The following is a 24,999-nucleotide window of genomic DNA, read 5'->3' on the forward strand; positions in this document are numbered from 1 at the left end:
TAAATAAGGTCTTACTATGCCATCATCAACAAGCCAAAGCTGGAGAGGACTCATGTTAGAATCCCTGGAACTCCAGGAGTCTCAGCTTCTCACCTCTAATGTTACTTTTTTTTTTAAGATTTTATTTATTTATTTGACAGAGAGAGAGACAGCTAGAGAGGAACACAAGCAGGGAGAGTGGGAGAGGGAGAAGCAGGCTTCCCGCTGAGCAGGGAGCCCGATGTGGGGCTCGATCCCAGGACCCTGGAATCATGACCTGAGCCGAAGGCAGGCGCTTAACGACTGAGCCACCCAGGCGCCCCTCTAATGTCACTTTGGATACTGATCCCCTCTCTGGTTGAGCATGAGAAGGAAGCATGAGACCCCTAGGAAGGAGAAAGAAAGGTTTTCCTTCAAGATTCTAAGAAGAAAATTAAGGACACGCACTGGGCTGCAGTGTGTCAGGAGTGGACAAATCAGAAAGATCAGAGGTTGGGAATGAGTGATTTGAAAGTTCCAGAAGGAGGATCTGTAACTTGTTGTTACTCAGAGATAGTAGGAGAGACCTCTATCTGCAATGTCACCTTCCACCATGGCAGGAGAGAAAGAGGACTGGGGAGGGTCTGGTAGGGACAATTAAATGTCAGCCCAGACGGGACACCTATCACTTCTGCTCAGATCTTCTTGGTCAGATCCGGTGACACAGTCCCACCATGCTGCCAGGGAGCTAGGAAGTGTGGTCTGATGATGTTTTAGGCAGATGGGGAGCAGGAAACATCTAGTGAGTGGCATCGATGACCCCCCTAGTTTCCACGTGCCAAGAGCTAAAGACTGGGAAGTTACAGAGCCAAATGCGCCCTTCTCTATCACTGTAGCAAAACCATCAAAAACTTCTCATTTTTAAAACTGTTCTGTGGCTATTTTCTGTGAAGCCAATGGTATGTCCATTTCCATTTCAAATTGGTTGGGAGACATAGTTCAGTCAGGAGTTATTTGGTTATAAGAAATAAAAACGCACTTAAATCAGTCGAGCCAAAAAAATGAAAATGCTATTATTATTAATTAGTATTACTATTATGGGAAAGCATCTTATAGGATCTAAGCATCGAAGGCCTGAATGTATAACCAGGCCTCTCCAAAGCTAAGTTGAAGGTCATACAAAACATGCTAGTACCCCTTCCCTAGCTGGCATGGACTCTCATTTCCTTCTCTCTGCAAATTCCTTCTGTAGGTGGTTCCTTTCACACATGGTCACACCTGACTGAAATGACATCCTCGGCAGTTAAGTCTGTCCAATCTCCCAAGCCCAACCCCCATGGCTAGCAGACACAACCTCTTTGTGCCCCAGTTCCAAAATACCTGGGCAAAAACCTGAAAGTCTATGATGACTCCCTTTGTGTATCAGTCATCTATGGTTGTGTGACAAAACATCCCAAATTTAATAGCATCAACAACAGCAATCATTTATTGTTGTAATCTCTCACGATGCTGAGGATGGACTGGGCTCAGCCAGACAGTCCTGGCTCAGGGTCCCTTCTGTGATCGCAGTCCAATGGTGGCTGGGCTGGAGCCAATCTTCAAGGCTTCCTTATTCATATATCCAGCTACTAATGCTGGTTCTTGGTTGGGACCCCAACAGGGGCTATCCACTGGAACAGTTACAGATGTCATCGTCACGTGGCCTGGGCTTCCTCATCACATGGTGCCTGGGTTCTAAGAGCAAGTATCTTGAGATAGGAGAAAGAGAGGGAGTGCGCAAAAGGGAAATATTGAGAGAGTGAGCCAGGTGAACGCTGTATGCGATGTAATCTCAGAAATCACATAGTGCATTCTCCAGGTCGAACAGTCACAATGTTCTGTCAGGTTCAAGGGGAGGGGACACAGGTTCTACCATCTAAAGGGAGCATAGCAAGCTTAGATCATAGGAAAAGCATGTTGATGGAAGATACTGCTAATTGAAAATGCAATTTGTCACACTTTGGGCCAAATATCTATCCCTGGTTCCATAGTCATGGTCAGGGAAACTTGGATCACATAATCTAAAATGGCTGCAATCATCCACCCCTGGAGTTGTAGGCAGTTTCCAGAAGATGAAATGTTGGATGAGCCTGGACATCGAGCAGCCTCTTTACGGTGGGACATCCCTGCAGTGTTGAGAAAGCATCCCACAAACAGAGCATCTACATTTTAGCTCCACCCTCGGGGCTCCGGAGAAGACAGTGAACAGGACACACTAACAGTGGATTCTGTGAAATCGCATTAAAATAATTCCCCACAGCAGGGTGATGATTTTAAACTGTGGTGGGTTCCCGCCTTTCCTTTTACCCTTTTCCTTTTACCTTCCCCACCAGATCATACATCAACAATAACCCTCCATCTACTCTGCCCCCAGGAGAAAGGTAGAGAGACCAGACTTTGTTCAACCTTGACTTTCAAAATTGACTTTTGTCAAGCTCACAGTAGCAAAAAAAAATCTTGTGTAATTGCAAGAGCAACATAGTGGAAAGAAAGTGTTTTTGTGGATATTGCAAGCTGACCTCTGAGTATCAATGATCCAAGCTTGATTAGGAAACACAGAATAGACTATACATGGAGGGAGACTTCCTTACTATGCGGGACAGAGAGAAATACCTTCCTGCATGGGAGCAGAAACTCAGGGAGAACCAGAGAAGTGAGGATCGGGGAGCAGGCGGGTTTCTGCCCAGCTTCCTGCCTGGAACCCCAAGAGGAACATTTTTGATGAATGTTCTATGCCAACATATATCTGGTCTGGTAGCATGGAAATGGTAGCAAGATAGGTCTACACAGAGTGAGCCCTTCTCCCACCTTGAACCCCAGGCCCCCAGCCCCTAAGTGATCCCCAGAAGACAATACGTGCCCTGGGTAGGAATTCGGAAGTTATCTCTGAAGATTAGGTATCTCAGGGCTCACAACAGCAGATGGCCGCCATTACAGAGAAATGAAGTCAAGCAAAATCCTCATATTTAAGTTATGGCTATAAATTTTAAAGCAGGTACTTGAGATCCAGCATCTTTCAAGACACATCTCAAGCCTTTAGTCTCAGGACTGTTTTACACTTTTTTTTTTTTAAGATTTTATTTTATTTATTTGACAGAGAGAGAGAGAGAGAGACAGCTAGAGAGGGAACACAAGCAGGGGGAGTGGGAGAGGGAGAAGCAGGCTCCCGGCCGAGCAGAGAGCCCGATGCGGGGCTCGATCCCAGGACCCTGGGATCATGACCTGAGCCGAAGGCAGACGCTTAACGACTGAGCCACCCAGGTGCCCCCCGTTTTACACTTTTAAAAATTATTGAGGACCCCAGAGAGATTTGCTTGGGTGGGAGACATATCTAGATACATTTTTGTATATTAGAAATTTAAATGGAGACCATTTAAAAATTTATCTATTTTTTAAGATTATATTTATTTATTTTAGAGACAGAGAACACAAGCAGGGGGAGAGGCAGATAGAGAAGTAGGCTCCCCACTGAGCAGGGAGCCCGATGTGGGGCTCTATCCCAGGACCCCGGGATCATGACCTGAGCCAAAGGCAGACGCTTAACCAACTGAGCCACCCAGGTACCCCTAAAAATTTATCTATTAAGTCATTTAATAAACAAACAACCCATGATGTGTCCAGAAATAACATATTTTTATCAGAAATAACTGTATTTTCAAAACAATAGTAAGAAGAGTGGAATTATTTTCCTTTTTTTTTTTTTTTTGCTAATTTCTTTAACATCCAGCTTATTAGAAGGTCACTAGATCTTGATGCTTGCTTCAGCAGTTAGTCTGTTGCCATATCACACCGTGTATACCTCCCTGACCCAGAGGCAGCCTCAGAAACAGGGAAGGAGAAAGAGAAGCACCAACAAAGGAAACAGGGACAACCGCCCCGCCTTCTACTTCCCCCAGCCAGCCCAAAGTCAGCCTGAGCAGAGCCTAAAGCCAGGCTTTAGTTTCACATTTACTTGGAATTGTTATTATAATGGAGTGGGCATTTTATTAAAGTATTTTTTTTAAATAATCTCAACACCCAAGGTAGGGCTTGAATTTATAACCCTGAGGTCAAGAGTTGCATTCTCTACCAACTGAGCCAGCCAGGCGCCCCCGAAGTGGGCATATTACTAAGCTAAGAAGTTACCAAATGACTTCTCATTTTCTGAGAATAATCTGAAAAGCATATAGTCACTGATAGTGTTGTGTGGTGACAGGTGGAAGCTACGTTTGTGGTGAGCACAACGTAACAAATAGTTGTCCAATCACTACATCGTGCACCCGACACTCGGGCAACATTGTGTGTCAACTATACTCAAATAATTTTAAAAAATAAAATAAAACAAGCACACTATGCATGGGACCTTTGCAAAATACTCCAGATTAAGGAAAAGGGAACGTTCACTCTAGAGACTCAAAAAAAGATCCTAAAATTGTAGGAAATGGAAAATTATGTGACGTCCTGGCTAGACTACAAGAAGACGAGGCTTTTATGTATCAGGAGCGGAAAAGCGTAAGGAAAGACAGGATGGAAATGGGGGAAGAATACTCTGAAAAGCAGAGAGTGGGAGGAAGGAATGATGTTTGCTAATGAGATGGCAGCATTTACTCGCTTTACATAATGGTTATTAAGATAAACACATCATTATTACGCAGCCATAAGAAAGGATGAGATCCAGCCATTTGCCACAACATGGATGGACATAGAGGGTTTTACCCTAAGTGAAATTAGTCAGACTGAAAAAGACAAATAACCGTACCCCTCCCCCTGCCAACACCTCTCGGTAACAGACTCCAACCACACACCATCACCGGTGTAGACACATGACTCGGACCAGACAAATTAAAGTCCTTTTCTTTAATTTCCAAACTGAAATTTAAAAAGAGAGAACTCCTTCCGTCTCAGGAAATGGGCCTTAATGACATGCATCTGGGGGCTCCCGGTGACCTTGTCCCATGTACCATGGGGAGAGAATGTAGGCAGTAGAAAGAATAGTGATGATAGTGAACAGTAATTGAAAGCTCACTATGCAGTTAACTCAAATGAGTTAACTCATTGAATCCTCACTCTTCCTGGCAGGGACTGCTGTAGGCCCCATTGTTACCCTAAGGGCAAGGAGAAGCCATTGAGGCTCCCCCACCCTGGGGAAGCAGCATGGGGGCAAAATCCAGGTTCTAAATAACTTTTTTTTTAAGATTTTATTTATTTATTTGTCAGAGAGAGAGCACGAGCAGGGGGAGTGGCAGAGGAAGAAGCAGGCTCCACGCTGGGCAGGGAGCCCGATGCGGGACTCGATCCCAGGACCCTGGGATCATGACCTGAGCCAAAGGTTGATGCTTAACCGACTGAACCACCTAGGCGCCCCCAAGATCCAGGTTCTGCTTTAGAGCGATCTAGAACTCTACTATAGAGAATGCTTTGGAGAAACTCACACTGAAGGCAAGGAGACCAGAGAGCAGCAAGTGTGTCTTGGGCCCGGAGAGCCACCATATCAGAATTTTGCCCCATCCTTAAAATTTCAGTTGCATACAGCAACTAACGTAGTGGCCACTTCAGGATTCTGAGCAATTCCCTGGTGATTAAAAAATCCCATTGAATAATCCACATCATTATGTGTTTAAAAAAATATGTAGACTAATAAGCTATCTAGCAGTGGACAATATTTGCCTTCCTATTTGTCTTCCACGTGTGTATATACATATATATACACACATACATATACACACAATATGTGTTTGTGTGTGTACAGAAAAACGAGTGGAAGAAAGTCATCCCAAATTATTAACAACTGTGGTGGTGAGTCTAGGCAATTTTTCAATTTCCTTTTACTTTTATGCATTTTCCCAACTTTCTTTAATGAGCGTGCATTACTTTTTTAATGGGAAAAATCAAATTTATTGTTCTAATTTTAGGGCTGGAGGGCTCATTAAAAAAAATTTTTTTTTAATTTGGGGTGCCTGGGTGGCACCTGACTCTTGGTTTCAGCTCAGGTGGTGATTTCAGGATCGTGAGATTGAGCCCTTGTTCGGCTCTGCGCTCAGTGCAGAGTTTGCTTGAGATTCTCCCTCCCTCTCTCTCTGCCTCTCCCACTTGTGCTCTCTCTCTGTCAAATAAATGAATCGTTAAAAATGTTGTTGTTTTTTTTTAAAGATTTTATTTATTTATTTGAGAGAGAGACTGAGATAGAGAGAGCATGAGAGGGGGGAGGGTCAGAGGGAGAAGCAGGCTCCTCGCTGAGCAGGAAGCCCGATGCGGGACTTGATCTCGGGACTCCGGGATCATGACCTGAGCCGAAGGCAGTCGCTTAACCAACTGAGCCACCCAGGTGCCCCTCGTTAAAAATGTTTTTAAATTAATTAATGCACTTAAAGTAGGCTCCACACCCAACGTGGGGCTTGAACTCATGACCATGAGATCAAGAGTCACACATTCTACCGACTGAGCCAGCCAGGCCCCCCTTGAGGGCTTGTTTTAAACAAAGTTGCCACAGATTCCTGAAAACAAAGCAGCAAACACTGTAGCCATTCTCCAGCAGAGCCCCATCCATGAAGGAGCCCCAGTCATCATATAGAGGTTGGCTTAAATTGGGTGGACTCCCGTCACTCCCTACTGTACCCCTTATGAGACAACTACTCTTGCCTATGAGGAGACACAATTTCTAGGCTATCTTGCCTCTTAGCCTAACCTTATGTGTGTTCATTGCATTAGGACGTAGTGAGGGGTAGTGAGGACTAGGTCAAATCGGAGAGCGTAAGCCCCATCTAAAAGGGGCTACACCTCTCACGTGCAGCCAATCATTACGGTGTGACAATGCTAGCCCAGAATGGCCCATCTTTTGTATTTTTAAGGGATAAAAATACACTGATATTAGAATGATGGCTATTGATTCATTTAAAAAGAAACCCTCTCTGGGCCAATGATTTCAGGTTACACACAACACGTCCAGGAGGTGTGGTCTGGTTGGTTGGCCAAAAATACATAACCTCCAGGTCAAAAGGTCAGAGCTAAGATTCCTTACTTTCCTCCATCTGTGACAGCTCTTAACCACTGGGGCTGCAGAGTAGGGATAGAACCTGCAATTCTGAAAAATAATCTTGGCACCGATGAGTGAGTAATAACCTTGAACCAGGGGGAATGACCAGAGCATTTCGAGAACCCACAAGATCATGGGCAAGAATGTCTCCCTTGGATCCAAAGGGGTACGTGCACCCCAATGTTTATAGCAGCAATGTCCACAATAGCCAAACTGTGGAAAGAGCCAAGATGTCCATCGACAGATGAATGGATAAAGAAGATGTGGTATATATATACAATGGAATATTATGCAGCCATCAAAAGGAATGAGATCTTGCCATTTGCAACGACGTGGATGGAACTGGAGGGTATTATGTTGAGTGAAATAAGTCAAACAGAGAAAGACATGTATCATATGATCTCACTGATATGAGGAATTCTTAATCGCAGGAAACAAACTGAGTGTTGTTGGATTGGGGGGTGGCGTGGGAGGGATGGGGTGACTGGGTGATAGACACTGGGGAGGGTATGTGCTCTGGTAAGCGCTGTGAATTGTGCAAGACTGTTGAATCTCAGATCTGTACCTCTGAAACAAATAATGCAATATATGTTAAGAAAAAAAAAAAAGAAGAAGAAGGTAGCGGGAGGGGAAGAATGAAGCGGGGGGAATCGGAGGGGGAGACGAACCATGAGAGACGATGGACTCTGAAAAACTAACAGGGTTCTAGAGGGGAGGGGGGGTGGGAGGATGGGTTAGCCTGGTGGTGGGTATTGAGGAGGGCACGCTCTGCATGGAGCACTGGGTGTTGTGCACAAACAATGAATCATGGAACACTACATCTAAAACTAATGATGTAATGTATGGGGATTAACATAAGAATAAAAAATAAATAAATAAATAAATAAATACTTAAAAAAAGAATGTCTCCCTTGGATATTGGAAACTGGAGAGGGAATCCCACATCCTGGTAAGTGATAGGATATAGGTTTTTATAAGAAAAGATGCTGGCTACGTAAGGGGTTACTGAACAGCATAAGCAGAGTGTAATCTATATACACCTCTGACAAAGTCTGCTTCCCTGAGCTAGCCTTGAGAGTCATTGTGCTTATTTCCACGATGCCCTTCTTATAGGTCAGTAAAGCTCCCGAAGATTCTGAGCTGGACTGGTCTTTGTTCTCACTGTGCAGCTCGGAGACCCCTGGGAAGCTGTGTCACCAAGAGAAAGTCAGTGTAGCAGTAAATCGAAATCATGTCAAACTACAGCAGAAAGAGAAGGATGAAACACCAAATCCCAAACATCTAAATCTCTCCCTCAAACTTCTCACCACAGGATCTTGGGCAGGAATATGTGCAATGAGAGCAGAGTAGAGAGGCGTTTATGATTGTCTAGGGCCGCTCAGCGTTTTAGTGAACTCAGCTGGATCTCATGGAAGACTCCTTTTTCTCTAGTTAAGAGCTGGGGGAAGAATAACAGAGAGGGAGAGACTCTTTCTAAGTCTAGGGTTTAACTGCAGTGTCTTAGACCCAACCAATTCCAGTGCGAGGCCAGCTCAGCTTACATTGACCACGAGGGAGAAGATCTCAAAGGACAAAAAGCCCAAATGGAGAAAAAGATGGCCTGTTTTTCTTTTAGAAAAAAAAAGAAAATGCTCCATCCCTACCTTGCTTATCCAACTGTGTGAGCAAACATGCCTCAAGTGTGTGTGTTGGGCAGTGGTGGTGGAGGGAGGATGGGGGGAGCATGGGATAGACAGCCATGGTGACATTTGAGCTGGTTGGCCCCTCTCTCCACTAAGAGAAATCCCCACCCTCTTGAATTCTCTGGGTGTGTGAAGAAAGGGTGTCCCCGGGGTTCACTCTGGACTCAATACTATCTTGGGAGTTTGATCAATCAAAATCAGAGGTCCTCCTCTTTGGATTTAGGGTGGGCAAGGAGGAAGACAGGCAGTCTGGGGAGTTTCTGTGAGCTCCCACTCCCTCGGAGACCAGACATTCTTCTGTCTTCCCTGTTATCTTAAGGGCTTAACTCAAGCCTATGGTCAACCATAGTGAGCACTGGGATCTTTCCATGGGAGGAGAGCAATGGAAGGTCAGGGAAGCCCCTAAGTTCTCTCTGCTCCTTCCTGGGCTGCCTTGCCCAATCTCTTCTGACCCCTCTGAGGCCCAGTGAAATAAGCAGCTCACCCTTCAAAGCCTTGTGATTGTCTCTTTGATCCTGTTCTCAGAATCGGATGACACAGGTCAAGCTAAGACAGGGCAAATTAGGTTTGCCTCAAAGCTATACCGGGCTACTCATCATTCTCTTTTATTTCCCCACAGAAATTAAGCTTAGCTCCGGGTCCCCATAAGCTCATCAGATAGGGCTGCACGATCTGCACCAGAAAATGCACTTGGGGGAAATCTGTCCACAAAGGACAATAGGGAGCATAGGAGAGTGGTAAGGGCTTTGGCTCTGGGAGCTGGGCCACTACTATCTGAGACCTTCTATTTAAACTCTCCAGGGAGGGCACCTGGGTGGCTCAGTTGGTTGAGCAACTGCCTTCGGCTCAGGTCATGATCCTGGAGTCCCGGCATCGAGTCCCACATCGGGCTCCCTGCTCAGCAGGGAGTCTGCTTCTCCCTCTGACCCTCGCCCCTCTCATGCTCTATCTCATTCTCTCTCTCAAAAAAAAAAAAAAAAAATCTTTAAAAAATAAATAAATAAATAAACTCTCCAGGGGAACCTGGGTGGCTCAGTTGGTTAAGTATCTGCCTTTGGCTCAGGTCATGATCTTGGGGTCCTGGGTGGAGTCCCGCATCAGTCTCCTTGCTCAGTGGGGAGCCTGCTTCTCTCTCTGCCTTTGCCTCTCCACCTGCTTGTGCTCTCTTTCTGTCAAGTAAATAAAATCTTAAAAAAAAAAAAAAACTCTCTAGGCTGCAGACAACTCATCTGCAAAATGGGATTTCAGTTGTGCTTAAGTCATAGGGTTTTGTGAGGACGAGATAAGTTAATACGTGTAAAGCACATAAAACAGTGCTGAGTACAGAGTAAGCTCTCAGTAAATGTTAGAAGAGGTTGTGACTTATTTTAATATACTGTGTGTGTGTGTGTGTGTAGGAGGAGGGATTAACTATGTAAATTCCACCCCCCCACCCCCCCACCCCCCGTCTCAGTGACTCTCTTGTTAAAGCAAGCTCTGAATAAAGAGCCTCTGCTTTTTCTCACTTAGGTGGTCTTTATTTCCACGTGAGTCTCAGATTTGGGGTTGTTTCTCTGAGCAGAGAGCATTATTTACTTGGAAAAATACAGGTCCCAACCCACTGTGAGTCAGATGTCTGGAAGGTTCCCTTCATCCAGGGTAGAGGCCTGCGAAGAGGAAGCCAGGGAGCACGTCTCCATGAGCCTGGGTCTCAAACTTCAGCATGTGCTGGAATCATCTGGAAGTCCTCCAAAACACACTTGTTGAGACATACTCCCAGAGCTTCCCTTTGGGTGGAGCTGGGTCAGGGATGAAGAATTGGCATTTCTAACATGCTCTCAGGTGCTGCTGATGGCCTGGGTCACATTTTGAGAACCTCTGGCCCAACCCAGAGCAAACCAGGCCTCACTGTCCCACCCCAGGGCCCTATTGGGCTGGGATCAGTGTCTTCCTTTTGCATCAACTGTGGCCTCAGTATCTAAAGGGCCCCTCAAGGAGCAAGGGGCAGTGGTGGCCTCTTCTCTGAGAGTATGTCTATACCCCTCCAGACTGATGGAAATAAGAATGTCTGAAGGAACCAAGAGAGAAAGAGAAGTAGAAGCAGAGGAAAGATGAAGAGAGAGGAAGTCAAAAAGAAGGGGAGGGGGTGGGTTGGAAAAGAGACAGAGATCTAGAAACACAGAAGATTGAGTGCTGGTGGGGAGGGGGGAGTCAGCTCTCCCATGGCCTTGGCCCTGGAGAAGGAAGGGTTCCCCAGAACACAGCAGTTCTCGGCCCTGGCAACATCTTGGAATCACCTGGAGGTATTTCAACATGTCCCAAGGCTGGGTCCTGGCCCCAGATACTGCTTCAGTGACCGCGGGTTGGGCCTGGGTTTGGGGACTTTTAAATATCCCCCGGTGACTATCATCTGTGGTTGCAGTGGGGAAGCCTTGGAACAGAGGACGGAACACCGCAGGGACGTTCATCTCCAATCCCCCAGAAAGTCCTCTTGGTGGACGTTACCCGTTGACTCCTGGGAGTAAGCTGGCCCATCTGGTTCTGCATCTCTGGTTAGGAAGCGGGGGTTGGAGCTCCAAGGAGAGGGAGAGAATGAAAAGGAACTGAGATCTCCTGCTTTCCTGAAGGCAAGCAGGAAGAATCTGGAACATTCTCTCTGACTCTCAGACACAATGGCCATTTGGCAAAAAGGCATCCAGGATCTCTTCTCTTCTTCTCAGCCCCAGGGACCCTGAAGAACAGTGTCCATTCATCACGATCCTTTCTCTCCCTCCTCCCTGTCCCACACGCCCCACCCGACCAGTTCAGAGGGGAGCACAATTTCTCAGATGTTTGGTAAGACCTGCATTACTTCACCCACTCATGCAGTTGGGACGGAGTATGCATTTCACAATTTACAATCCCGTTCCCTTGGGAAAGGTCGGCTCCCTCAGGCCTCTCAGATGTGTGATTTCTTCCAAAATCAAGAGTATCACACCGAAGAACTAAAGTTCATTGCCAAGACCCCAGAACTCCTGCAACCACAAAAAGAGATTGCTGAGAAGGTGTGTTCCCCAAAGCTCTCTTGCTCTGCCCACCTGTATCCTGGACAGAAAATGTATACTCTTTAGATGATTATAATTAACTAGTATGTAGAATTCATTAAAAAAAAATAACTTCATCAACTCTTCATAGCGCGTTTTTGTGGGACAAGTATGGGTGAGAAGCAAGCGAGGATTGCTATTGTTTAGCTCATTTAATTAAATAAGTATTTCTCTTAGCCTTCTAGGAATTAAACACGGAATTGTGAACAAACACAAGGAAATGTGCCCATATTAATCTCTGGTGTATTGCCTTGATTTAAAAGCAGGGTAGAGGGGCGCCTGGGTGGCTCAGTTGTTAAGCGTCTGCCTTCAGCTCAGGTCATGATCCCAGGGTCCTGGGATCAAGTCCCGCATCGGGCTCCCTGCTCGGCGGGAAGCCTGCTTCTCCCTCTCCCACTCCCCCTGCTTGTGTTCCCTCTCTCGCTGTCTCTCTCTCTGTCAAATAAATAAATAAAATCTTTAAAAAATAAATAAATAAATAAAAGCAGGGTGGAAATTAGGAGCTAAGTCTGTGATGTGGAGTCATTATGGGATAAACCAAGCGGTTGAAGGTTCACCCTTCACATCTCCTACAGACACCTTTCCAGGAAGGATCCCTTTTTATGCCTTTTCTCTCAACTGTCTCCTTGAGGGATTCCTTCCCCCTTGCCAATAAGTATCTTCATCTCTCCTGTTTCTTGAGGAAATTTTTCCTTACTTGCCATGGGTATCAGTTGGGACTCTTCCTTAAGAGGGACAGAAATCACAACTCTGACTGACTTACTGGAGAGGAGACATCTTTGCTTATAAGAGTGAGAAGTCCGGTGTGTAGGCTACAGCTCAAACAATGTCATCTTTCTCCTCCCCACCTCTCAGCTCCACTTCTGTTGTCTTGGCTCCATTTTCAGATAGCCGGTTCCCCTCATGGTGTCAAGGTGGCCACATCAGTGTTGCCCGAAATCCTTCTAGGTTTAAGTCCAAGAGAAAACAGACAGCGCTCATTGACCCCAACAGTCAAACCAAAGCCTTGGTTCTGGCTCTGCTTGTCTGATGGGATCACATGTCCATGGCCGCACTGATGACTGTGGAGAGGGGACAGAAAAGTCTTGGTAGCTCAGTCATACACTTCAGTTTTAGAACTGGGAGCTGAGGGGTGCCTGGGTGGCTCAGTCGTTAAGCGTCTGTCTTCGGCTCAGGTCATGATCCCAGAGTCCTGGGATCGAGCCCCACATCGGGCTCTCTGCTTGGTGGGAAGCCTGCTTCTCCCTCTCCCACTCCCCCTGCTGTGTTCCCTCTCTCACTGTCTCTCTGTCAAATAAATAAATAAAATCTTAAAAAAAAAAAAAAAAAAGAACTGGGAGCTGAGCCCTACCGGGGATGCCTGGACTGGGGTTAGGGTAGAAGGTGGTTCAGAGGTGGAGGTATGTTCCCAAAGAAAAAGCGGTAAATGGTTTCTAGAAGAAGGGTGAATGGATGGATGGATGCAAGGGTAAACACACACACAAAACCGATGTCCATCAAACAACCTTTCTGCCGACTTTTGAATAACAGGCAGAGTGCAGTGTGGAAATTAACTAGACTCAGAATGTAGACAGCCTCCAGCATTGCCCTTTTGGATTGTCACTAAATGGCTTGTTCTCTCTGAAGACAAGACGATATCCCATCCATCACTGCATCCCCAAGGCGTGTAGAATAAGTGATGGACAAATGCATTCCTGCTCTCAGAAGTGTGAGATGGCTACTTCCACAGCCCCCAGGAACAGGTTGGGTCAGGGAGAGAAAAGAATGCAGTCAGTACTATTAATAACCATTAATGAGAAAGCACATTACGTTGTTTAAAATTGTATCTAGCTAGGGACACTTAATATAACCTCTCTCAACTTCTCACTAGAATAACTGAGAAAACACAGAAAAAAATAAGAATTCTCCTCACTTTCACAGCTGTGACTGAAGATTTGCCTGATTCCACAATCTGCAAAGACTGACCTTTTACCCTAAGGCATATGCAAACCACCAAACCCATTCTAAATTTGACTTCATGAGACTAAGACAACTTTATGCCTTTTCCACATTGAGTTCTCGCCAACCAAAAGACTTGATAGTACCTAATCTAAACTAGAGGTTGGCCAACTTGTTCCTGTAAAGAGGTAAATATTTTAGGTTTTTGTGGGCCATTCTGTCTCTGTAGACTTGCAACGATTCAATTCCACCCTTGTAGTATAGGGGGAAAAAAGCCATAGACTTTTCACGATTCATAATATAATTCATAAATGAATACATACATAAACGAATAGGTATGGCTGTATTCCAATAGAATTTAGCTTGCAAAAATAGGCGCTGGGTTAGATTTGGTCCACAGGCTATAGTTTACCAACCTGTGATGGTAACCATGTGAAGTGACCAATAATATTTTATCCCTTCATAGCATCCAGCTTAATCTTACCCCACAGTCTCTATTCTCAACATCTTTCTACCATCAGAAACAGAAACTCTTATTTAAGAAATGGCCCTGGATGAGATTGGATTCTGGGAAGTGTGTACTAGAAGGCATGAAATAGTCTTGAAAAGGGATAAATTTACCTTCTCCATGGTCATGAAACTACGACAATTTCTCTGATCCTCCAGCTACAATCTTCCAGACCTTCCCCACTTCACTTCCCTGCTCTTCTCACAGTCATGGAAGGTCTGATTTCTATATGAAACTCCTTCTTTCTATAATACTTGGAGTGGCTCTGACCAAGCCCAGACTGATCCAACCTTATACCTAGTCAGCAGTAGGAAACAGTCTTGCCAGTTCGAGGTAATCCAATCACTTGATGTAGGTGTAAGGTATTCAGGATTCTTTCCTTTTACTCTCTTCTCTGGAGGGTTGGAAGTTCCTGGGGAGCTTATATATCTTCTGGCCACCAGGGGAGGGTCTACATCTGTCCTATGTCCTCACTGAGATAGAAACTATCTTGTATAGTCGGTCCTTATAACCATGCACTGTCATCCACCAAGCCTCTAGGCGATACCAGTACCTAGATTGTGTCCTTCTCAGCCCTACCCCAAGCTGACCCTCCAAGCATTTCTGCTCTCCTCTTCCTAACCATCCTATAAAGATCTTGGGAAATGTCCACCTCTGTCCCTGAATATGTGAAAGCAAGGCAGCACTGAAAGGGTGCTTTCTGCTTACTCTCCTTAGACCCTGCTCTCACTCATTCCTGCTCTCCTACCAGGGGCTTCCCTGGGAAGCCAGGCTCAAGTGTCCCCTTCTGTGTACCCCAGGATTCCTGTAGTCACTGTCACGTCAGTCTCCTTCCTTGGACTCTCCTGAAAGGGTCAATAATTCTACAACATATCCAAGTTGTCCTCTACTTTGCTTCCCCAGCCCTCCTCCCCATCTTCTCTCTCCTCTTTAGGAAATATGCTTATGCATCTATAGGTTAACATATACATTCGAGCCTCTCAGTCTCCAGACCATGTACCCTTTGTCCTCAAAGCCGAGCTCCTGCAATTAAAACAAACGAGCAATACAACAGAAACCTTTTCTCCCCCTCAAGTGCTTAGCTCTTACAATCAAAGAAAAGAAATAGCATGGCTTTCCCGACTATTGTCTCTGCTGTGTGTTTGAAAACTATTCAGAAATTCAATAGACTGAAGCCATATCCACACGCCCCTGAGGCATTAAATGTCACTCACTGAGTGGAGAGCCATAGGACAACATCAGAACATATAGGAATAAAAAAAAAACCTCAATTAGTATTGCAAAATGTATCCCTTACTTGTAATTCTGAGCACACTCTACCAGTTTACATTACCAGAGAACCAGACCAGAAAGCGCAAGTAGAAAGTAGGTAATAATCAAAGATTCCATAGAACCATCTTTCCCGTTTCAAAGAAACCCATCATTATGAGAACCAAATGCGCTCTCATAATTTAGGCAAAAAAAAAAAAAATCAATTCAATGGGACTTTAGCTATAACCTAAAACATTTTTTTTTTTTTTAAATCACAAACCTAAAAAAGGGAGGAAAAAACTGCCTTAAACAATCACGTTGTTTCAAAATGTTACCTACAAGGGAACAAAAATCAGGCTGGCTTCAGACTTCTCTTCAACACTAAGTTTCAAAAAGGGATTTCTACAGAGGGTTGAAGGAAAACAGGTATTGCCCTAAAATGATATACCTACTTAGTTCTGGGCTGGAGATACAGATTTGGCAGCTATTTCCCCCATAATGGGAGGAATTGTCACTTGGGATAAAGAAGTTCATACAAGGAGAGATTTTAAGATTTTATTTATTTATTTTTGAGAGAGCACGTGTGCTCACGAGTTGGGTGGGGCAGAGGGAGAAGCAGACTCCCTGCTGAGCAGGGAGCCCGATGTAGGGCTCGATCCCAGGACCCTGAGATCATGACCTGAGCCGAAGGCAGACACTTAACCCACTGAGCCACCCAGGTGCCCCAGGGAGAGATTTTAAAGTGAAAAGATCCTAGAAGGTCTGAGAGATGCCTAGCCAACATCGATATTAAAGGGACAGGTAAAAACAGAGTAGTCACAGAGAATCACAGCGTGTGGCCACGACGTAGGTGACTACCTCTGAAATCAGAGTCTAGAACATTCCCACACAGTGAATCTGGAAAATCCTGGGTTGAACAGAGCCAATAAATTATTAAGAGAAGAGCTGAAGAACACCTATTGAATTTGATGACCAGCAACAGACTTAATTATAAAATTTGGAAAATTTAACTAACTCAAATTAAAGATAAATAATTTAACCAACTCAGATAAAGATATTTGATGTGGACTTTTATAAGTCTAATGGAGTATGGTGAGCATTTAAATGAATAATAATACATTAATCCCAGTACCTGAAATGAATTGCCCCACAACATTCAGAGTACAAAAAAAATGGCACATCCCTTTTTTATTTTTTTTAAATTGTGAAGCATTTTATACATACACAAGAGAGCATATGATACTTAAGTATGGTTTAAGAAGAATGAATGGTAGGGCGCCTGGGTGGCTCAGTTGGTTAAGCGACTGCCTTCGGCTCAGGTCATGATCCTGGAGTCCCGGGATCGAGTCCCGCATCGGGCTCTCTGCTAGGCGGGGAGCCTCCTTCTCCCTCTGACCCTCCCCCCTCTCATGTGCTCTCTCTCTCTCTCTCATTCTCTCTGTCTCAAATAAATAAATAAATAAATAAATAAATAAATAAATAAATAAAAAATAAATAAAAAAAAAGAAGAATGAATGGTAAAATGAAAACCCATAAACCAGGTGAAAAAATAAACCATTACTAGGGACGTGAAAGGCCCCTCTGTGTCCCTCACCATCCCACACATCTCTTCCCCTCCACCTCTAAACGGTGATCAAAATCTGAATTTTATGATAATCATTCCCTGACTTTTCTCCAGAAGACTTCATATGTATGTCTGCCTATTTGGTCTGTTTGGTTTGGTTTGGTTTGGTTTAAAACTGCTAATAAACATAATACTAAATGCATTTATCTGCAACTTGCCTTTTTTGTGTAGCGTTATGCTTTTGAGATCTGCATGTTAATATATGCAGCTCTAGCCCATTCCTGTTCACTGCTGTATAGTATTTTATTCTATGAATGGCATCCACCACAATTTATCTGTACATTCTATCATTGGTAAACAGTCTGTTTCCCCATGATTTCACTCTTATGAACAATTAATATTTTTCTACAGGCCTCTGGGATGGAGTTCCAGGTAACCTGGGTTCTCCTTTGGGACATGTATCCAATATATCTGCCAATTTGCATCAGACTTCTTCATTAGGTGGCATTGAAGATGGCTACAAGGAGAGACTATTCTACCAATGCATGCATGCTCTTTGATTTAAAGCTTCATCATGGGGTGCTTGGGTGGCTCAGTCAGTTAAGCGTCTGACTCCTGATTTCGGCTCAGGTCATGATCTCAGGGTCCTGGGATCAAACCCTGCATCGGGCTCTGCACTCAGCACAGAGTCTGCTTGTCCCTCTCCCACTCTCTCTCTCAAATAAATAAATAAAATAAAACTTCATTATTTTGAATATTTCATAGGAAAAGGTTGATGTAGATTCAATATCCATTAGCAGCATCATGAGAAATTTCAACATAATGTTTGTTGATGAAGAAAAGAACTGTTAGATTCTGTAATGCCAACTGCTAAATTTTGAAAGATTGTAAAGGCTTTAAATTTGGCATTATGCCTGTTTGTGTGAACAAATTCTTGCCAATGAGGACTATCTAGAATTTAAAGAGATGATTATTAAAAACTGTTGAACAGGAATTGTGCAAAGTAAAAAATCTGATATAAAAAAACTTATGCTCACAGAAGCAAGTTTAAGTTTCTAATTTAAAAAATGGAAATCAAAACACCTGGGTGGTGCAGTTGATTAAGCCTCTAACTCTTGGTTTCGGCTCAGGTCCTGATCTCAGGGTCGTGAGATCGAGCCCCAGGTCGGGCTCCATGCTCAGCATAGAGTCTGCTTAAGACTCTCTCTCCTCTCCCCTCCCTGCCAAATAAATCTTTGAAAAAAGGAAATCATTTCATCTGAATAATTACACAAATTCAATATCTTCCTTAACACTTCCTAATCACTTCTCAGATGATTCTTGTCCCCCCTTTATTCACATCCTGGTACACCTCCTTTTCACACTGAATAGGGTAAATCTGTGTATCGGGACTATTGCAGAAATGAGTGTGGGGCTTCCAAGGCTAGGTTGTGAGAGACATTGCGGCTTCTGTCTGGCTCACTCTCTCTTAGATCATTTGGTCTAGGGGAAGCCAGCCATAGTGTTGTGAAGACATCAAGTACCCAACGGAGAGCTCCACATGCTCAGAAACTGAAGGCTCCTACCAGCAGCCTGCATTGACTCCCAGCCATGGGAGCAAGCCATCTCGAAGCAGCTCCTTCAGACCCCCCAGTCAAGCCTTTAGATGATGTGGCCCCTGATGACATCTTGTCTGACACCTTATGAGAGATCCCAAGCCAGAACCACCCCCATAAGCTACACCCAAATTCCCGAGCTGTCACAAACTATGTTACATAAGAAATGTTACTAAGCTACTAACTTGTCATGTCATTTGTTACCCAGTAGTAGATAGCTAACACATTTGTTATTTTATTTTCCTTACTATAATTACACAATATAAACTTGATGGCAGTTGCTTTCAATAAATCCTATTTAACTGCCACCCCCCCCCACCAAGCTCCTTCTAAAATGAAGATGAAGCTGTGTTTTTAGAGGAAAAAAGCAAAAGCTGGGCTTGCCAGTGTTTAGGAGCCTTCTCTCTCAGACACACATCTTCAAGTCATCTCCACAGGCTCCTGGGTTTCTATTTTTATGTATATTGGGCCAAAAGGACGATAAGGACGGAGAGCAAAATGGACCATGGTTGGGGCGGTAGAAACTTTATTTGAAGGGTTTATAGGAAGTTAATGGCACTGAAGTTACTCTCTCTATAAAACATGATCAGGATTCACACATTTGGAGGCCCTAAGCTTTTAAACAATATAATGCATTCCTCTGTGCAAAATAAAAACTCTACAGAACTATGTGTATGATATGTGTAAGAAGCCCCCAATACTTCTGTCTTTCCCTGGTGCTTTTTTTTGCAATGTCAATCATCAAATTCATCTTAAAATCATTCGAGTGTGGGGCGCCTGGGTGGCTCAGTCGGATGAGTGTCCAACTCTTGGTTTTGACTCGGGTCATGATCTCAGGGTCGTGGGATCCAGCTCCGTGTCAGGCTCTGTGCTCAGGGGGAGTCTGCTTGAGATTCTCTCTCTCCCTCTGCCCTTCCCCCCACTCAGGCATGTCCTCTCTCTCAAATAAATACATAAAATCTTTAAAATAAAAAAATAAGATAAAATCATTTCAGTGCCTCTGCTTTGTCCCTTTACTCCCGGTTGGTCTGCCTAATGCTTAATCTAGCAATGATAAAACACTCTTTACAAACATCAAGATTTCTTTTCTATTGTGAACATTTTTCATCATAGCACCTCCTGTGCCCTGGTTATTATGAAATCAATCATTTTACTTTTTAGCTACCAACTTTTCCTGAAGGACTCTTGTTAGCTTGAGTTGCCTTTGATAAGTGCTTATTCTGTTAATGTTCCTTTGAAGCCTGTTACAAACATTCTTTTCTACCAGAAATTCTGCAGTTTCTGGTTGGTGACTAAAATCGGGGTGGTAGGCAGAGGGGGAGCTCATTTCAGACCTGCAGGCCTCATGCTGCCAGGCTGCCCCTGTCCTTGTCCCATTCTCCCCTCCCATGCAATGCAAATGGCCAAGCTATTTATATCCCCGTAATGAAGAGGGATTCAGTAGGTGACAAATAATTTCTGAGGAAACGTGCTTCACTTTATCCTTTTTCGAAGACAAGATCAGGTATATTGCAGACTCTGAACATCCTGTATATTTAAAAGCACTTGTGTGCACCTAAGAAGAACCGATTGGGGCCATACTGATGGAAATCAAAGTAATCTCAGAGCTCAAGTCCCCATTTGTCAGATTGAGCACCCACTTAAGGCAGGAACAAAACAGGACACTTAAAAAAAACTTTTATTTATTTATTTTTAATAATGGATACTGAAATTCTGAAACTGAGCTAAAATTAAATTATAATTTAATATTAAATCGTAAATTAAATTAAAAAAAATTCAGTTCTTCAGCCGCACCAGCATATTTCAAATTGCTCAGTGGGCACATAAACACCATTCTGAAGTATTTAAGTTATCACGGAAAAGAAATGAAAAACTTCACTGAAATCGCTTACGTCTGTTTTATGATTCGACACAGTTTTCGAGTTTGAATTACGCATTTGGGGAGTAGGTGGGAGAACCCTTATATTTTCAGTGTCTGGAGTCCTCTCAAGAATTTAATCTGAACTAAATAAAATATTTTTTTAAAAAGTGGGAGGCGCCTGGGTGGCTCAGTCGTTAAGCGTCTGCCTTTGGCTCAGGTCATGATCCCAGAGTCCTGGGATCGAGCCCCGCATCCGGTTCCCTGCTTTGCAGGAAGCCTGCTTCTCCCTCTCCCACTCCCCCTGCTTGTGTTCCTGCTCTCACTAACTCTCTGTCAAAAAAAAAAAAAAAATCTTTAATAAGAAAAAAATTTTCATTTTGTTATAGTTATATAAAGCATTTACCTGGTTCCAAAGTCATATCTACAAAACAGAGTATATTCAGAGAAGTCCAACTGCTATCCTTGTCTCTCTACCCCAATCCCTCTCTCTTCCTCTCAGTACTTAAATATATATGTATAATATAAAAAATACACATTACAGATCTATAAATTTATAAAATATATTACATGTACATATATATATGTACACAGCATACCTTTTGTGATTAACATTTTTTAAAAGTTGAGGCACCTGGGTGACTCAGTTGGTTAAGCATCTGCCTTGGGCTCAGGTCATGATCCCAGGGTCCTGGGATCGAGCCCCACATCAGGCTCCCTGCCCCTCGGGAAGCCTGCTTCTCCCTCTCCCACTCCCCCTGCTTGTGTTCCCTCTCTCGCTGTGTCTCTCTCTGCCAAATAAATAAATAAAATCTTAAAAAAAAAAAAATTTAATCTGACCTTAGCCAGCAGAACCCTTCACAGCCTTTCTAGCCTTGCCCTCCGCTCCACGCAGCCCGGCAACAAACCATCGCTCTGGACCGCCACCCGGGAGCACCCGCAAGCCCGGAGACCTGGCCTTATATAGGAGCGGCGGCCGGTTTCCTAGCAACAGCGACGCGACCCCGCCCCTTGCCCTCGGCGTCCCTCTCCGACCATGCGCGGCTGGGAGGGGCGGGGCCGGGAGTCTCGCGCCCAATGGGAGGGGAGCGGAGGCGGGAGTCCCGGCCGCGTCCGCGTCGCCAGGGAAACGGCTGCGGCGGGCGCCAGCGCGCGATGCCGGGCGCGGAGGAGCGGGCCGCGCGGGCTGCGGGGAACGCCGACCCGGAGCCCGGCGCCGCCGACCCGCGCCTGCGACTCCTGGGGGCCTACGTGGCCCGGAGCCTGCGGCCGGCCGTCGGCGCCTGGGAGCGCTGCGCGGGCACGGCCGAGGCGGAGCGGCTGCTGCACGCCTTCCTGGGCCGTGATGCCGCGGGGGGCCCGAGGCCGCTGCTGGTGGTGCGGCCCGGGCCCGGGGGCCTGGCGGTGCGACCCGGGCTGGACGCGGGGCCCGGGGCCGCCCCGCCCCGCGCCAAGGGGCTTTTCTTCCTGCGCACCGGGCCCGAGCCGCCGGGGCCCCGCAGCCTCCGCGGCGCCGTGCTGTGCGGGGACGTGCCCGCCGCCCCTCTGGAGCACCTGGCCGCGCTGTTCTCCGAGGTGAGGGTGGGCAGGTGGCCCGGGAGTCCTGCGCGGGCGGCCGCTGGGGAGGGAGGGGGGAGGGGAGGACGGGGCGGAGAGGGGCGGGGCCGGAGGGGATGGCGAGGAAGCCCGGAGCGCACCTGAGATGTGGGGGCGAGCTGGGGCAAGCTGGGGAGGGGCCGGGTCGCAGTGAGAAGCTCAGAGGGCTCTGACTTGCGTCCGCCCTGGTGTGGGGCCCAGCCAAGGTCAGGAGGAGGTGGAAGTCTGAAGAGTGCCTGGCGGGTCCTGACCATTCTGTAAGGCGCCCCATCTCTTAACCCCCTTCTGTAAGGCGCTGGGGAAGGCAGGTAGTGGTGAACAAGGGGGCGACCCTCTGGGGTCAGCGAGGCGACGGAGGTGGAAGGCTCTCCACAGTGCTTGCCTACGGAGGGGACTTAAAGGGAGAGGTGGTTTCAAGACGCCCCATCTCTTAACCCCATTCTGTAAGGCGCTGGGGAAGGCAGGTAGTGGTGAACAAGGGGGCGACCCTCTGGGGTCAGCGAGGCGACGGAGGTGGAAGGCTCTCCACAGTGCTTGCCTACGGAGGGGACTTAAAGGGAGAGGTGGTTTCAAGACGCCCCATCTCTTAACCCCATTCTGTAAGGCGCTGGGGAAGGCAGGTAGTGGTGAACAAGGGGGCGACCCTCTGGGGTCAGCGAGGCGACGGAGGTGGAAGGCTCTCCACAGTGCTTGCCTACGGAGGGGACTTAAAGGGAGAGGTGGTTTCAAGACGCCCCATCTCTTAACCCCATTCTGTAAGGCGCTGGGGAAGGCAGGTAGTGGTGAACAAGGGGGCGACCCTCTGGGGTCAGCGAGGCGACGGAGGTGGAAGGCTCTCCACAGTGCTTGCCTACGGAGGGGACTTAAAGGGAGAGGTGGTTTCAAGACGCCCCATCTCTTAACCCCATTCTGTAAGGCGCTGGGGAAGGCAGGTAGTGGTGAACAAGGGGGCGACCCTCTGGGGTCAGCGAGGCGACGGAGGTGGAAGGCTCTCCACAGTGCTTACCTACGGAGGGGACTTAAAGGGAGAGGTGGCTTGGTTTTGAGTTCATCTCGTTCATAAAATCACAAAACCGTGTCAGACCTGTGCCAGGATAAGAAGTTGAGGCATCCGGTTGGAAATGGCCCACACGCGTTTGGAGGAGTCTGCCCCGAGCTCAGGGAGGAAGATCTCCGGAGATGTGGGTTATAGCGCACTTCTGTGACACTGCAGCCGAAGCTTGGAGAGTGCAGGAGGTTTCAGAGAGGGTGCCCTAGGCGAGATTCTTGGGACATTTAGACCTTTCTGGAACGGGAGTAAACTTCCCTGTAAGATGAGTGTGTGTGTTTCAGGAGGCTTGATGCACTGGATCCTGCAACTTCTAAAACAAGTATTAATGGAGTACTGGTTACCTGATGTTTTGTGTGATAGAGGCTATCGGGAATACCAAAGAAATAGAAGACAAGATCCCACCCATGCAATTCTATGTGTAAAATATTTAAAAGTCCTATGACTGGGGTGGAGGTAGAACTCACTTAAAGTTGGCCGCAGCGCTGGAGCCAGGTCCTGGAGGTTCCCTGCTGGGCCAGATATTAGTCCTTTAGTTGCTTTATCAGAAAGCCCTGGGGAGGGGGGAATCCAGGGAAGGGCAGCTGGTAACAGAGTCGCCCTGGGTTGGGGGGGGAGGAGAGCCCAGAGAAGCTAGGGTTCTCAGTAGACAGGGATGTATTTCAGTCTTTTACCAACTGCAATGGTAAAGTCACGCATTGTCTGAGCGCCATCACTGCAGAGGTCCAAGCTTGGATCACATTCCCTCATGAATGATGATGATAGAAGGAAGTGGCATTGTGTTCGGAGGATAGAGACATGCGTGTAGTAGAAGAAGGATTAGGGGACATAGACATCAAGGTAACTTTCAAGGTCCTAGGAGCAGACTGAACAAAGGTTTGGACATAGAAATACACTTAGTATGTGTGGGGAATGGCAGCCCCATCTCAGAGTTGCGTCACCGCCCAAGGACAGGTATCCAGCAAGCAAAAGTAATTTTAAAATAGTTCAAACCCTCAAGTGTTCCAGAATGTTCATTGGTGCATTAAAAGAGACTGGAAACAAACTGAATGTTTATCTGTAGGGGACTGGGTAAATGAATTAAGGTCCATCTATAATTAAAAGGAATGATTGCCATGGAACGGTCCTTAAGATAATTTGTATTTATTGTGGCAAACAAAACAAAACCCCACAGGAGATAAAATTCACTCTCCCAACCATTTCCAAGGGTCCAGTTGCCAACCACACACACTGTTGTGCAGCGAGTCCTCAGGAACCCCCACCATCCTGCATGACTTTGTCTATACCCACTAGACAACTCCCTAACTCCACCTTTCTTCAGGCCCCCGCACCCATCATTCTACCTCCTGTTCCTATGAACTTGACTGCTCTGGGTACCTCATATAAATGGAATCATGCAGTAGGTGTCTTTTTGTAACTGGCTTATTTCACTTCGCATCATGTCCTCAAGGTTCATCCAGGCTTGTACCATGTGAACAGAATTATTTTCCTTCTTAAGGCTCAGTACTATTCCATTGTATGTGTATACACCACATTTTGTTTATCCATTCATCCATGGATGGATGTGTAGGTTGCTTTCACCTCTTGGCTATTGTGAATAATGCTGCAATTTAAGATAATTTTTTTTAAAAGATGCAGAATCGTAGTATAGTATGCTACCATTTCTGCTAAAAAGAGAAGGGAGGGAGGAAGGAAGGAAGGAAGGAGCATTCATTAACAGAGTAATCCACAGACCCGAGAAATGAGGTAACTGAGGTACAGCGTTAGGTAGAACATTTATTTATTTATTTATTTAAGATTTATTTATTTATTTTAGAGACAGAGGGAGAAAGAATCTCAAGCTGTCTTCCCACTGAGCAGGGAGCCCGATGCGGGGCTCGATCCCAGG

The 24,999-nt window shown here is 45.9% G+C and overlaps 1 protein-coding gene across 1 annotated transcript in view; it reads left to right on the top strand.

Moving 5' to 3' along the window:
* Positions 1 to 21,622: 21,622 nt before the first annotated feature.
* Positions 21,623 to 24,999, top strand: part of DNAH9 (dynein axonemal heavy chain 9) — a 336,543-nt gene continuing 333,166 nt past the window's right edge. The window contains exon 1 of the mRNA XM_064583354.1: positions 21,623 to 22,042. Coding sequence (XP_064439424.1) covers positions 21,623 to 22,042 — 420 coding nt within the window. The remainder of the gene's footprint in view (positions 22,043 to 24,999) is intronic.

The sequence above is a fragment of the Mirounga angustirostris genome, unplaced genomic scaffold (genome assembly GCF_029215605.1).
Source record: "Mirounga angustirostris isolate CCGP_5_RB_7025 unplaced genomic scaffold, mMirAng1.0.hap1 SCAF_17, whole genome shotgun sequence".
In the NCBI taxonomy this organism is placed as follows: Eukaryota; Metazoa; Chordata; class Mammalia; order Carnivora; family Phocidae; genus Mirounga; species Mirounga angustirostris.